Consider the following 16,550-nt stretch of genomic DNA (forward strand, 5'->3'; position numbering starts at 1 on the left):
ATTATCTACTGTATGGCGTTATCTACAGGGGGGCTGTTTGGCGTTATCTACAGGGGGGCTGTATGACGTTATCTACAGGGGGGCTGTATGGCGTTATCTACAGGGGGGGCTGTATGCCGTTATCTACAGGGGGGGCTGTATGGCGTTATCTAAGGGGGAGTCTGTATGGCGTTATATACAGGGGGGGCTGTATGGCGTTATCTACAGGGGGGGCTGTACGGCGCTATCTACAGGGGGGCTGTATGGCGTTATCTACAGGGGGGATGTATGGCATTATATACAGTGGGGCTGTTTGGCGTTATCTACGGGGGGGCTGTATGGCGTTATCTACAGGGGGCTGTATGACGTTATCTACAGGGGGCCGTATGACGTTATCTACAGGGGGGCCGTATGGCGTTATCTACAGGGGGTTTGGGGCTGTATGGCGTTATCTACAGGGGGTGCTGTGTGGCATTATCTACAGGGGGGCTGTATGGCGTTATCTACAGGGGGCATGTATGGCATTATCTACAGGGGGGATGTATGGCATTATCTACAGGGGGGATGTATGGCATTATCTACAGGGGGGATGTATGGCATTATCTACAGGGGGGATGTATGGCATTATCTACAGGGGGGATGTATGGCATTATCTACAGGGGGATGTATGGCATTATCTACAGGGGGGATGTATGGCATTATCTACAGGGGGGATGTATGGCATTATCTACAGGGGGAGGCTGTATGGCGTTATCTACAGGGGGGCTGTATGGCATTATCTACAAGGGGGCTGTATGCCGTTATCTATAGGGGGGGCTGTATGCCGTTATCTACAGGCGGGCTGTATGCTGTTATCTACAACGGGGGCTGTATGCCATTATCTACAGGGGGGCTGTATGGCGTTATCTACAGGGGGGCTGTATGGCGTTATCTACAGGGGGCTGTATGGCGTTATCTACAGGGGGGCTGTATGGTGTTATCTACAGGGGGAGGCTGTATGCCATTATCTACTGTATGGCGTTATCTACAGGGGGAGGGCTGTATGGCGTTATCTATAGGGGGGCTGTATGGCGTTATCTACAGGGGGGGCTGTATGACGTTATCTACATGGGGGCTGAATGACGTTATCTACAGGGGGCCGTATGGTGTTATCTACAGAGGGGTTTGGGGCTGTATGCCGTTATCTACAGGGAGGGCTGTATGGCATTATCTACAGGGGGAGGCTGTATGGCGTTATCTACAGGGGGAGGCTGTATGGCGTTATCTAGAGGGGGCTGTATGGCGTTATCTACAGGAGGGGCTGTATGGCGTTATCTACAAGGGGGCTGTATGGCGTTATCTACAGGGGGGCTGTATGGCGTTATTTATAGGGGGCTGTATGGAGTTATTTACAGGGGGGATGTATGGCATTATCTACAGGGGGCTGTATGGCGTTATCTACAAGCGGGCTGTATGCCGTTATCTACAGGGGGGCTGTATGCCATTATCTACAGGGGGGCTGTATGGCGTTATCTACAGGGGGCTGTATGGCGTTATCTACAGGGGGGCTGTATGGAGTTATCTACAGGGGGTTTGGGGCTGTATGCCGTTATCTACAGGGAGGGCTGTATGGCGTTATCTACAGGGGGGGCTGTATGGCGCTATCTACAGGGGGGGCTGTATGGCGTTATCTACAGGGGGGATGTATGGCATTATATACAGGGGGCTGTTTGGCGTTATCTACAGGGGGGGCTGTATGGCGTTATCTACAGGGGGGCTGTATGACGTTATCTACAGGGGGCTGTATGACGTTATCTACAGGGGGGCCGTATGGCGTTATCTACAGGGGGTTTGGGGCTGTATGCCGTTATCTACAGGGGGTGCTGTATGGCATTATCTACAGGGGGGCTGTATGGCGTTATCTATAGGGGGGCTGTATGCCGTTATCTACAGGCGGGCTGTATGCCCTTATCTACAACGGGGGCTGTATGCCATTATCTACAGGGGGGCTGTATGGCGTTATCTACAGGGGGGCTGTATGGCGTTATCTACAGGGGGCTGTATGGTGTTATCTACAGGGGGAGGCTGTATGGCATTATCTACTGTATGGCGTTATCTACAGGGGGAGGGCTGTATGGCGTTATCTACAGGGGGGCTGTATGGCGTTATCTACAGGGGGCTGTATGACGTTATCTACATCGGGGCTGAATGACGTTATCTACAGGGGGCCGTATGGTGTTATCTACAGAGGGATTTGGGGCTGTATGCCGTTATCTACAGGGAGGGCTGTATGGCATTATCTACAGGGGGAGGCTGTATGGCGTTATCTACAGGGGGAGGCTGTATGGCGTTATCTAGAGGGGGCTGTATGGCGCTATCTACAGGGGGGGCTGTATGCCGTTATCTACAGGGGGCTGTATGGAATTATCTACAGGGGGGCTGTATGGCGTTATCTATAGGGGGCTGTATGGAGTTATTTACAGGGGGGATGTATGGCATTATCTACAGGGGGCTGTATGGCGTTATTTACAAGCGGGCTGTATGCCGTTATCTACATGGGGGGGGGGGCTGTATGCCATTATCTACAGGGGGGCTGTATGGCGTTATCTACAGGGGGGCTGTATGGCGTTATCTACAGGGTGGGGCTGTATGGCGTTATCTACAGGGGGCTGTATGGCATTATCTACAGGGGGGCTGTTTGGCGTTATCTACAGGGGGGCTGTATGGCGTTATCTACAGTGGAGCTGTATGACGTTATCTACAGGGGGCCGTATGGCGTTATCTACAGGGGGTTTGGGGCTGTATGCTGTTATCTACAGGGGGTGCTGTATGGCATTATTTACAGGGGGAGGCTGTATGGCGTTATCTAGAGGGGGCTGTATGGCGTTATCTACAGGGGGGGGCTGTATGGCGTTATCTACAGGGGGAGGCTGTATGGCATTATCTACTGTATGGCGTTATCTACAGGGGGGCTGTTTGGCGTTATCTACAGGGGGGCTGTATGACGTTATCTACAGGGGGGCTGTATGGCGTTATCTACAGGGGGGGCTGTATGCCGTTATCTACAGGGGGGGCTGTATGGCGTTATCTAAGGGGGAGTCTGTATGGCGTTATATACAGGGGGGGCTGTATGGCGTTATCTACAGGGGGGGCTGTACGGCGCTATCTACAGGGGGGCTGTATGGCGTTATCTACAGGGGGGATGTATGGCATTATATACAGTGGGGCTGTTTGGCGTTATCTACGGGGGGGCTGTATGGCGTTATCTACAGGGGGCTGTATGACGTTATCTACAGGGGGCCGTATGACGTTATCTACAGGGGGGCCGTATGGCGTTATCTACAGGGGGTTTGGGGCTGTATGGCGTTATCTACAGGGGGTGCTGTGTGGCATTATCTACAGGGGGGCTGTATGGCATTATCTACAGGGGGGATGTATGGCATTATCTACAGGGGGGATGTATGGCATTATCTACAGGGGGGATGTATGGCATTATCTACAGGGGGGATGTATGGCATTATCTACAGGGGGGATGTATGGCATTATCTACAGGGGGATGTATGGCATTATCTACAGGGGGGATGTATGGCATTATCTACAGGGGGGATGTATGGCATTATCTACAGGGGGAGGCTGTATGGCGTTATCTACAGGGGGGCTGTATGGCATTATCTACAAGGGGGCTGTATGCCGTTATCTATAGGGGGGGCTGTATGCCGTTATCTACAGGCGGGCTGTATGCTGTTATCTACAACGGGGGCTGTATGCCATTATCTACAGGGGGGCTGTATGGCGTTATCTACAGGGGGGCTGTATGGCGTTATCTACAGGGGGCTGTATGGCGTTATCTACAGGGGGGCTGTATGGTGTTATCTACAGGGGGAGGCTGTATGCCATTATCTACTGTATGGCGTTATCTACAGGGGGAGGGCTGTATGGCGTTATCTATAGGGGGGCTGTATGGCGTTATCTACAGGGGGGGCTGTATGACGTTATCTACATGGGGGCTGAATGACGTTATCTACAGGGGGCCGTATGGTGTTATCTACAGAGGGGTTTGGGGCTGTATGCCGTTATCTACAGGGAGGGCTGTATGGCATTATCTACAGGGGGAGGCTGTATGGCGTTATCTACAGGGGGAGGCTGTATGGCGTTATCTAGAGGGGGCTGTATGGCGTTATCTACAGGAGGGGCTGTATGGCGTTATCTACAAGGGGGCTGTATGGCGTTATCTACAGGGGGGCTGTATGGCGTTATTTATAGGGGGCTGTATGGAGTTATTTACAGGGGGGATGTATGGCATTATCTACAGGGGGCTGTATGGCGTTATCTACAAGCGGGCTGTATGCCGTTATCTACAGGGGGGCTGTATGCCATTATCTACAGGGGGGCTGTATGGCGTTATCTACAGGGGGCTGTATGGCGTTATCTACAGGGGGGCTGTATGGAGTTATCTACAGGGGGTTTGGGGCTGTATGCCGTTATCTACAGGGAGGGCTGTATGGCGTTATCTACAGGGGGGGCTGTATGGCGCTATCTACAGGGGGGGCTGTATGGCGTTATCTACAGGGGGGATGTATGGCATTATATACAGGGGGCTGTTTGGCGTTATCTACAGGGGGGGCTGTATGGCGTTATCTACAGGGGGGCTGTATGACGTTATCTACAGGGGGCTGTATGACGTTATCTACAGGGGGGCCGTATGGCGTTATCTACAGGGGGTTTGGGGCTGTATGCCGTTATCTACAGGGGGTGCTGTATGGCATTATCTACAGGGGGGCTGTATGACGTTATCTACAGGGGGGGATGTATGGCATTATCTACAGGGGGGATGTATGGCATTATCTACAGGGGGGATGTATGGCATTATCTACAGGGGGAGGCTGTATGGCGTTATCTACAGGGGGGCTGTATGGCATTATGTACAAGGGGGCTGTATGGCGTTATCTATAGGGGGGCTGTATGCCGTTATCTACAGGCGGGCTGTATGCCCTTATCTACAACGGGGGCTGTATGCCATTATCTACAGGGGGGCTGTATGGCGTTATCTACAGGGGGGCTGTATGGCGTTATCTACAGGGGGCTGTATGGTGTTATCTACAGGGGGAGGCTGTATGGCATTATCTACTGTATGGCGTTATCTACAGGGGGAGGGCTGTATGGCGTTATCTACAGGGGGGCTGTATGGCGTTATCTACAGGGGGGCTGTATGGCGTTATCTACATCGGGGCTGAATGACGTTATCTACAGGTGGGCCGTATGGTGTTATCTACAGAGGGGTTTGGGGCTGTATGCCGTTATCTACAGGGAGGGCTGTATGGCATTATCTACAGGGGAGGCTGTATGGCGTTATCTACAGGGGGAGGCTGTATGGCGTTATCTAGAGGGGGCTGTATGGCGTTATCTACAGGGGGGGGCTGTATGCCGTTATCTACAGGGGGCTGTATGGCATTATCTACAGGGGGGCTGTATGGCGTTATCTAGAGGGGGCTGTATGGTATTATCTACAGGGGGGCTGTATGGCGTTATCTACAGGGGGGCTGTATGGCGTTATCTACAGGGGGGCTGTATGGCGTTATCTAGAGGGGGCTGTATGGTATTATCTACAGGGGGGCTGTATGGCGTTATCTACAGGGGGGCTGTATGGCGTTATCTACAGGATGGGGCTGTATGGCGTTATCTACAGGGGGGCCGTATGGCGTTATCTACAGGGGGTTTGGGGCTGTATGCCGTTATCTACAGGGGGTGCTGTATGGCATTATCTACAGGGGGAGGCTGTATGCCGTTATCTCCAGGGGGTTTGGGGCTGTATGCCGTTATCTACAGGGAGGGCTGTATGGCGTTATCTACAGGGGGAGGCTGTATGGCGTTATCTACAGGGGTGGCTGTATGGCGTTATCTACAGGGGGGGCTGTATGGCGTTATCAACAGGGGGGGCTGTATGGCGTTATCTACAGGGGGGATGTATGGCATTATATACAGGGGGGCTGTTTGGCGTTATCTACAGGGGGGCTGTATGGCGTTATCTACAGGGGGGCTGTATGGCGTTATCTACAGGGGGGCTGTATGGCGTTATCTACAGGGGTCTGTATGGCGTTATCTACAGGGGGGCTGTATGGCGTTATCTAGAGGGGGCTGTATGGTATTATCTACAGGGGGGCTGTATGGCGTTATCTACAGGGGGGCTGTATGGCGTTATCTACAGGGTGGGGCTGTATGGCGTTATCTACAGGGGGCTGTATGGCATTATCTACAGGGGGGCTGTTTGGCGTTATCTACAGGGGGGCTGTATGGCGTTATCTACAGGGGAGCTGTATGACGTTATCTACAGGGGGGCCGTATGGCGTTATCTACAGGGGGTTTGGGGCTGTATGCCGTTATCTACAGGGGGTGCTGTATGGCATTATCTACAGGGGAGGCTGTATGGCGTTATCTAGAGGGGGCTGTATGGCGTTATCTACAGGGGGGGCTGTATGGCGTTATCTACAGGGGGAGGCTGTATGGCATTATCTACTGTATGGCGTTATCTACAGGGGGGCTGTTTGGCGTTATCTACAGGGGGGGCTGTATGACGCTATCTACAGGGGGGCTGTATGGCGTTATCTACAGGGGGGGCTGTATGCCGTTATCTACAGGGGGGGCTGTATGCCGTTATCTACAGGGGGTTTGGGGCTGTATGCCGTTATCTACAGGGAGGGCTGTATGGCGTTATCTACAGGGGGAGGCTGTATGGCGTTATCTACAGGGGGGGCTGTATGGCGTTATCTACAGGGGGGGGCTGTACGGCGCTATCTACAGGGGGGGCTGTATGGCGTTATCTACAGGGGGGCTGTATGGCATTATCTACAGGGGGGGATGTATGGCATTATCTACAGGGGGGATGTATGGCATTATCTACAGGGGGGATGTATGGCATTATCTACAGGGGGATGCTGTATGGCGTTATCTACAGGGGGGCTGTATGGCATTATCTACAAGGGGGCTGTATGGCGTTATCTATAGGGGGGCTGTATGCCGTTATCTACAGGCGGGCTGTATGCCCTTATCTACAACGGGGGCTGTATGCCATTATCTACAGGGGGGCTGTATGGCGTTATCTACAGGGGGGCTGTATGGCGTTATCTACAGGGGGGCTGTATGGCGTTATCTACAGGGGGCTGTATGGTGTTATCTACAGGGGGAGGCTGTATGGCATTATCTACTGTATGGCGTTATCTACAGGGGGAGGGCTGTATGGCGTTATCTACAGGGGGGCTGTATGGCGTTATCTACAGGGGGCTGTATGACGTTATCTACATCGGGGCTGAATGACGTTATCTACAGGGGGCCATATGGTGTTATCTACAGAGGGATTTGGGGCTGTATGCCGTTATCTACAGGGAGGGCTGTATGGCATTATCTACAGGGGGAGGCTGTATGGCGTTATCTACAGGGGGAGGCTGTATGGCGTTATCTAGAGGGGGCTGTATGGCGTTATCTACAGGGGGGGCTGTATGCCGTTATCTACAGGGGGCTGTATGGCATTATCTACAGGGGGGCTGTATGGCGTTATCTATAGGGGGCTGTATGGAGTTATTTACAGGGGGGATGTATGGCATTATCTACAGGGGGCTGTATGGCGTTATTTACAAGCGGGCTGTATGCCGTTATCTACATGGGGGGGCTGTATGCCATTATCTACAGGGGGGCTGTATGGCGTTATCTACAGGGGGGCTGTATGGTGTTATCTACAGGGGGAGGCTGTATGGCGTTATCTACAGTGGGGCCTGTATGGCGTTATCTACAGGGGGGCTGTATGGCGTTATCTACAAGGGGGCTGTATGGCGTTATCTACAGGGGGGCTATATGGGGTTATCTACAGGGGGAGGGCTGTATGGTGCTATCTATAGGGGGCACTGGTTGGCGGAATCTACAGGGAGGCACTATCTACAAGGGGCAGGGGTTGTGTGATACCCAGGGGAGGGGGCCCTAGTCAAAAGTTTGCTATGGGGCCCAGTCTTTCCTAGTTACGCCCCTAGACCTATCCTTTGGATAGGTCATCAGTTGTCCGGTCGTGGACAACCCCTTTAAGCAAAAACTACTACCAAAAAGTTACATTTTGTCTAGTTAAAGTTCAGTGGTCAAGCTCAGCAGACCGTATCACACATGATAGGCTTAGGGCCTGTTCACATTGGCGTTGTCTATCCGTTCATCTGTTTCGTTTATCTTTTCCGTCAGAAGAACAGATGAACGGAAAGCCAAAGGGAAACTATCGCTGATGGACAGGTTGAACGGAACAGATGAACGGAAGCCAGCGCTGATGTGAATAGGCCCTTAAGCCACATGCCCACATGCAAGTGATTACGGATCAGTAATTAAGGATCCGTAATTACGGATGAAATTGCGGACCCATTTAATTTCTATTGGCTATGGACCTTTCCGTATATTTACGGATGGGTGTCCGTTCCGTAGAAAAGATCCAGCAAAATATAGAACTAGTCCTATTTTTGTCAAAAATTACGGCACGGACTCACCATATAAGTCTATGGGCGTTTCCATAATTACAGATGGCTACGGATGTGCACCCGTAGCCGTCGGTAATTACGGAAGCGTTACTATGCGACTCCAGGGGATTACCCAAGATTCCTCCATTTTTTGTTTGGCGGATCCGTAAATACGGATGAATTACGGACCATATTTGCGGACATCGTGCTGTATATGTGGATGAGTTGCGGATGACTACGGATCCGTATTTGCGGACAGTAAAAACCATTACGGTCGTGTGCATGAGGCCTAAGGCCCCATGTACACGGCCGTGCCTGTAATCACGGCCCGCGATTCCGAGCATTGCTGGCCGCCGACAGCCACCCGCATTTGCGGGTCGTGCTCCCATATAAAGTATGGGAGCACGGTCCTTGAAAAGCAAAAGATAAGACATGTGCTATCTTTTGCGGCAGCTTTCTACGGCTCGGACATCTTCCCATAATAAAACGGGAAGGCGTTCGTGGACGATAGAAGTGAACGGGTCCGTAATTGCGGACTGTCATTACGGTCCGCAATTATGGACGATTTTTATGGTCGTGTGCATGGGGGCTTAGGTTTCTTTCACACTAGCGTTTCTATACGTTTACCTCTCTTCCGTCGAAGGAAGAGAGGATCGAAACATTAAACGGAAAGCAACAGTTCCGTTAGAATTACCATTGATTTCATTGGTAATTATTTTTTCTCAGTTGCTTTCCGTTTCTCTCCGTTCGCTAGGTTTCCTTTTCGTTCGCGGAAACAAAAGTTCTGCAGATTGCACTTTTGGTTCCGTCAAAAAAAAAAGGAAACCTAGCGAACGGAGACAAACGGAAAGCAACTGAGAAAAAAGAATTACCACTGAAATCAATGGTAATTCTAACGGAACTGTTGCTTTCCGTTTAATGTTTCGATCCTCTCTTCCTTTGACAGAAGAAAGGTAAACTGATAGTAACGCTAGTGTGAAAGAAGCCTTAAAGGGTATGTGTCGCTAGAATTTTTTTTTTTTTCCGTTTAACAGTTAGTATATACATGATTAGACATTGTCTTATTTTTTTTAATTTTTTCAGAAGTCAGGAAATATTATAAATTAGATTCTAATTTATAACATTTCCATGTGCTGGTCACTAGAGGGAGCAATTCCCAAAATTTCAGCATTGCAATGTGGTAAAGCAACCTCATTGCTTTACGCTTCAAATTTGGTGTAGACACACATGCTCTAGTGAGCTCACAGAATCCCCCCTCCCTTATCCTAGCTAGTGCCAGGAGAAAGGAGGGGATTGAATGTTCAAACCTCCTACAATGTGTGCCGCCATTTTTTGAGCGAATGCACAGTGTAGTAGGCTTACATACAGTGGTAATCACACAGTAAAACATGAACATACACAGACATAACTTACCTGCTCCTGCCGCCGCCGCTCCCTTCGCTCCGTCCGCTCCTAGTACTTGCTTCTAATCATATGTCCGGAAGCCGCGACCGGAAGTAGTCATCTTACTGTCCGGCCGCGGCTTCCGGTCCACATGAAAATGGCGCCGGATGTCGGTCGGCCGAAGACCTTCCTTTTGGACTGTGTGGGAGCGGCGCATGTGCCGTTCCCACACAGACGGTGTACACTATAGCGAATGGAACGGCTCCCGTTCGCATTCTCTATGGGGTTGTATGTGCCGTATTCCATCTCTGTATGTGTCGTTAATCGACACATACAGAGATGAAAAAAAAAATGGCAGTAAAAGTAAAAATGGCAAGTAAAAGTTAGAAAAAATAAAAAAGTAAAACACAAACACACAAATAAATAACATTTATTTTAATAACACACTAAAATCTAATTTTTATTTTAAAAAAAATTCCGCCACACCGGTCCTTTAAGGGGTTTTTACATTGGGCGATTATCGGGCAGTCGTTGCCGATAATTGCCCTGTGTAAACAGGGGAATGATCGGCAGATGAACGAGCAAACGCTCAATCATCTGCTGATCGTATAGTTTTAACCCGTTAGTGACCGGCCCATCGTGTTTCTACGTCGGTCACTAACGGGCCTTATTCCGATGCCATAGACATTTTACGTCGCGGCATCGGAATAAGTAAACAGAGCAGGGATCGATATTAGGGATCGAGCAGGGATCGAGATCGATATTAGTATCGATCTCACCCGTTTAACCCCTCAGATGCGGTGCTCAATAGCGAGCACCGCATCTGAGTGGTTTTGGAGAGAGGGAGGGAGCTCCCTCTCATCCCACCGACACCCGGCGATACGATCACCAAGTGTCAGTGTCTCCAATGGCAGCCGGGGGCCTAATAAAGGCCCCCAGGTCTGCCTGTCATGAATGCCTGCTAGATCATGCCGGAGGCATGACCTAGCAGATGCCTGTCCATTTTAAACGGACAGGCATAATACACTGCAATACAGAAGTATTGCAGTGTATTATAATAGCGATCGCATGATCGCATATTAAAGTACTCTAGTGGGACTAGTAAAAAAGTTAAAAAAAAAGTTTAATAAAGTTAATTTAAAAAAAATGTAAAAAAAAAAAATGAAAAACACAGCTTTTCCCCTTACAAAATGCTTTACTATTAAAAAAACAAAATAAAGTAAAAAAGTTACACATATTTGGTATCGCCGCGTCCGTAACGACCCCGACTATAAATCTATTACATTATTTAACCCGCACGGTGAACGCCGTAAAAAAATTAAATAAAAAACGACAGAAAAATTGCTGTTGTTTTCTGTGAATCCTGACTTTAAAAAAATGTGATTAAAAAGTCGCATCGACTCCAAAATGGTACCAATAAAAACTACAAGTCGTCCCGCAAAAAAAAAGCCCTCACACAACCGCATCGGCGAAAAAATAAAAAGGTTACGGCTCTTCAAATATGGAGACACAAAAACAAATAATTTTGAAAAAAAAGCGTTTTTACTGTGTAAAAGTAGTAAAACATACAAAAACTATACAAATTTGGTATCGTTGCAATCGTAACAACCCGCTAAATAAAGTTATTGTGTTATTTATACCACACGGTAAACGCCGTAGATTTAGGACGCAAAAAAGAGTGGTGAAATTTCTGATTTTTTTCTATTCCCCCCCCAAAAAAAGGTAATCAATAAATAATATGTACCTCAAAATGGTGCTATTAAAAATTACAACTTGTCCCGCAAAAAACAAGACCTTATACAGCTATGTCGACGCAAAAATAAAACCGTTATAGCTCTTGGAATGCGACGATTGAAAAACGTAAAAAATAGCTTGGTCATTAAGGTCTAAAATAGGCTGGTCATTAAGGGGTTAAAAAAGTCAAATATTATCGTTGTCGGCAGCGCATCTCCCTGTGTAAACAGAGACACACGCTGCCAACATAACGTATTGGGACGAGCGGTTAGAGTAACGACCGCTCGTCCCCATCCATAGCTCCGTGACTTGAGCAAGCGAGCGTCGATCAATGATGTCTCGTTGATCGGCGCTCGCTGCACCGGGCGCTTATCGGCCGGTGTAAAAGGGCCTTTAGATACAGGACCCCAACAGTATCACACATGATAGACTTAGATACAGGGCACTAGCAAACAGTATCACAAATAACAGGCTTAGATAAAATAAAATAAAACAGCAGACCGTATCACACATGCTAAGATTAGATACAGTGCTCCTGCAGACATTATCACACATGTGGTGGGGCCCCCTGGCTTAGGGGCCCGTATGCTGAGCAACTTCGGCAGACGGCGGCAAGTGCAGGGCCCGGCGCCCGTCTTACTGAACGTACGTGGTCATGGTATTACTATAGAAGAGTCTGCACGACAGCCCGGCACACACGGTATATGCTAGTTCTGGGTTCTGTGTGTTCACCCTGCGCCCGCTACGTCCCCACACTCCCGGGCAATGACCCCTACATTCTGGGAGTGGGCAGAGAAGGAGCCAGTCCTTTTAGTCCCGCCCTCAGCCCTTACATCTCCGGGTCTTGGTCCGATAAGGACACAGTAGTCACCATGTCAGGAGAGCTGGCGTCTGTGGAGCATGTACTGGAGAAATATATCCCTGCGGAGGAGCTACGAGAAGTATGGCGGGTGCTGTATGGGAGGGAGCTGAGGTGAGAGGACATCGACCAACTTGAGGAGAAAACATGTCTTGTCCATTAACTTACTATCTTTATCTATCCCTCTCTGTCTGTTTATTTGTCTGTGTTTTATTTTCTATTGTTTGTAAATTCATTATAATCTTATCTGTCTATTTATTTGTCTGTATCTTTTGTGTCAGGTTTTCATACCTATTGTAGACTATATTCATAAAACGGTAATATTGTGGAGGATCTATGATGTGAAATTCTCAGGGGATGATCTGTTTGTTTCCAGATGTTTGGCGCTCCCCAGTTGTGCTGTGGATTCTGCGTCACAACAAGGTTTTGAGGTAAAGGGATACGTTTTTGATGCTGCCGGTGAACAACTGCGAAGACCTCGTGTAATCCGAGTGGGACTAATTCAGAATAAAATTCAGTTGCCAACTACAAGTCCAGTGGCAGAGCAGGTGTGGTAACATTGCACATGTTTGGGTACTGGGCATAGCTGTGTGTTCTGGTGCGGGCACAGCAGGGGATGATAAATGCTGGAGAAATGGGAGTGGAAGAAAGCATCTGGATGTTAGGCTATGTTCACACTGCGTACTTTGGAGACTGAAAAAAAACCTGATGCATAATACATGTCAAAAACACACGCTTGTTTGGTTTTTAATGAATATATGTATTTTGATTTGTTTTTGATGCGTTTTTGGACGCCTTTTTTAAATTTGTTTTATTTTTATGTCTTCATTGAATTCAATGCAATACACGATACGTAAAATGCGGCAAGAATTGACCTGACGCTTTTTTTTTTTTACACAGCGCATAATTTGGGAACACTTTTTTTTTTTTTTTTTTTTTTTTTAAAGTGTCGTTTAGGATACATTACCAAACATTTCCTCTCTTACTTTTGTCGAGATGTAAAGTCTAGTTCACACTGAGTTTTTTTGTATGCAGAAAAAAATCTGCCTCAAAATTCCTTCAGAAGTTTTGAGGCAGATTTTGAATAATCAGCATTGTTTTAGTGTTTTTTTCAGCGTTTTTCACAGCGTTTTTTGCCCATTGGCGTTGAATCCTAAGCAAGGACCACAAGCAAAAAAACGCTCAGAAACGAGCGCCACAGGTTTTTTCTGCCTCCCATTGATTTCAATGGGAGGTCGGAGGCGGAAACTGTGAGCGGCCGAAAGCTGCCCGGAAAAAGAAAACGTCTCTGTCTCCCATTAAAATCAATGCGGGGTGATTTTGGCCTTTTTTTGCCATGGATTCCGATGCGGTTTCCGCGTCAAAATCTTCACCAAAAAACTTTGGGTGAACAGACCCTACCACTAAACGCTGCAGAATTTCTGCAATGGAATTCTGTGCGGAAATTCCGCAGCATTTACAATAGCAGCAAAGTGAACAAATCTCATTCACACGCTGCAGAAAAAATCTGCAGCAAAACCGTTCATAAATTGACCTGCGGTGCGGAACTTAAATCCGCAGCATGTCAAGTTATGCTGCGTATTTGTTGCTTTGCTGTTGCGGTTCTTCCCCATTAAATTCTATTGAAATGTAAAACCCGCAACAAATAGCCAAGTGTTGTGACTTTTGCGGCGGAGACGCAGCAATTTTGTATCCCCTATCTGCTATTGCAGCAGATAGGCGCTGCAATGTAGATTACAGTAACGTTTTTATTTTTAAAAAACGAGCATTTTTGGCCAAGTTATGACCATTTTTGTAGTTATGCAAATGAGGCTTGCAAAAGTCCAAGTGGGTGTGTTTAAAAGTAAAAGTCCAAGTGGGCGTGTATTATGTGCGTACATCGGGGCGTTTTTACTACTTTTACTAGCTGGGCGTTCTGACGAGAAGTATCATCCACTTCTCTTCAGAACGCCCAGCTTCTGGCAGTGCAGACACAGCCGTGTTCGAGAGATCACGCTGTGACGTCAATCACAGGTCCTGCTTCGTGTCGGACGAGCGAGGACACATCGGCACCAGAGGCTACAGATGATTCTGCAGCAGTATCGGCATTTGCAGGTAAGTCGATGTAGCTACTTACCTGCAAACGCTGATGCTGCTGCAGAATCAAATGTAGCCTCTGGTGCCGATGTGGCTGACACGATGCAGGACCTGTGAGTGACGTCACAGATCTGCACTGCCAGAAGCTGGGCGTTCTGAAGAGAAGTGGATGATACTTCTCGTCAGAACGCCCAGCTAGTAAAAGTAGTAAAAACGCCCCGATGTACGCACATAATACACGCCCACTTGGACTTTTACTGTAAACACGCCCACTTGGACTTTTGCAAGCCTCATTTGCATAACTACAAAAATGGTCATAACTTGGCCAAAAATGCTCGTTTTTAAAAAATAAAAACGTTACTGTAATCTACATTGCAGCGCCGATCTGCTGCAATAGCAGATAGGGGTTGCAAAATCTGGTGACAGAGCCTCTTTAAAGCCTTTTTTGTGTAAAATGAATTTTAAAGGCCAAACTTATAGTCTGGCTGTTGTCAGTGCGATGCTTTCTTCTGTTGTTCGTCCAGGTCAGCCTCTTGGGATGACGTTTATCCCATGCGACTTCTGTAGCCAATCAAAAGCTGCATCAGTCACATGGGCGGCAGCGTGATCCCAGGAGGCCGGACTGCACGGACAACAGAGGGGTGCGTTGGCATGACAACGGCCCGGGGGAAAGACTTGACTTTCCAAGTGCAAATTGGTGTGGTTGGCATACTTTTATGCAGCGTATCCGACCCGTGTGATCCTGTTCAGACACAGTTGATTTTCCTGCAAATGCACAGTGAATCTGTGGCAAAATCTGCATGTATTATTTGTATATTTACCATTGATTTGCCATGAAATCTGCAGCAATAATCTGTAGCAATTGTGTAATATAATAGGCGGGCTACAGATTTGAAAACCCCAACATGTCTTGTGTCTTGTACTAGATTTTTTTCCGCTACATGTGATTGGGGTTTTTAAGTCTCCATTCACATGTATTGTACCGTAATTTGTACTTTTGAGGGTTTTCAGTGTGGAATTCTGCAACGAAAATCCGCAAAAGATCCACCACGTCTGAACGAAGCATAAAAGTATTTTTCCCGTTACCACTAAGAAGCTTCTCTTCTCAGTTCTGGGTTGGCTTTCAGGTCCATCAATTAAAAATATTGCACACCGTATTTTTTTTTTGTGCAGGACATTTTATACATCCTATAGTCCACATAGTACGGTTAAAAACCATCTGGTATTCAGGGCGTGTGGTGTTTTTTTTACAACTGCAGCATGCCCTATTGGTCCCCACTGATGTTACACAGAGTGTGCATGTACCCAAAGAGTGCAAAACGGTGTTATCACTCGCCCCTGTCCTGTCAGATATTTATAGAGCAGAAGAATTCTACTAACATTCTGTGCAGATCAGGACTCTACGGCTCGTGCTACGCTGATCATTACCAATTCCTTTATTTGTTGTGGTCAAGGTCCTGTGGAGCGCATTGGCTTGGTCATTTCTAGAGCTGGCCATCGACATTCAGTTATTTCCAGCAAAAACATGTTTTGGGCTGATACTAAAGATGTCAGATTCCCCCTTTAGGCCTCGTGCACACTTCCGACACGGTTTTCACGGCCGTTTTTGACAGATCCGTGTGTCCGTTTTATCGACCATGTGCACTCCGTGTTTCCGTTTCCGTGCGCCGAGCATGGTACTGTCCAGGATGCTGAAAGAGTTAATGGGCTGCACTGATCGGCGGTAACTCTTTCAGCACCCTTGACAATACCATGCTTGGCGCTCGGAAAATACAATTTTAATGTAATAAATTCATACTTACATTCCTCCTGTCCGGCCTCCAGCGATGACGTTTCATCCATCTCGCCGCTGCAGCCAATCACAGGCTGTAGCGGCGGTCACGCACGTCAGGATGACATCAGAATCAGAAGGCCGGCCTCCAGGTATGACGCTTCATCCCACGTGACCTCCTCTGCAGCCAATCACAGGCTGCAGCGGCCTCTGCAGCCAATCACAGGCTGCTGCGTCAGAAAGGAAGGCCGGACTGGAGGAAGAAGAGGGACTCGTCACCAAGACA

At 48.3% G+C, this 16,550-nt stretch overlaps 1 protein-coding gene across 2 annotated transcripts in view; it reads left to right on the forward strand.

The window, feature by feature from the left end:
• The first annotated feature begins 12,122 nt into the window (after positions 1-12,122).
• Positions 12,123-16,550, forward strand: part of UPB1 (beta-ureidopropionase 1) — a 38,299-nt gene continuing 33,871 nt past the window's right edge. The window contains exons 1-2 of one of the 2 annotated variants that reach the window (XM_075831845.1): positions 12,123-12,531; positions 12,794-12,965. In XM_075831845.1, coding sequence (XP_075687960.1) covers positions 12,263-12,531; positions 12,794-12,965 — 441 coding nt within the window. In that variant the 5' untranslated portion in view covers positions 12,123-12,262. The remainder of the gene's footprint in view (positions 12,532-12,793; positions 12,966-16,550) is intronic. The other variant, XM_075831854.1, reaches the window with a different exon arrangement.

This window comes from Rhinoderma darwinii, chromosome 1 (genome assembly GCF_050947455.1).
Source record: "Rhinoderma darwinii isolate aRhiDar2 chromosome 1, aRhiDar2.hap1, whole genome shotgun sequence".
Lineage (NCBI taxonomy): Eukaryota > Metazoa > Chordata > Amphibia > Anura > Rhinodermatidae > Rhinoderma > Rhinoderma darwinii.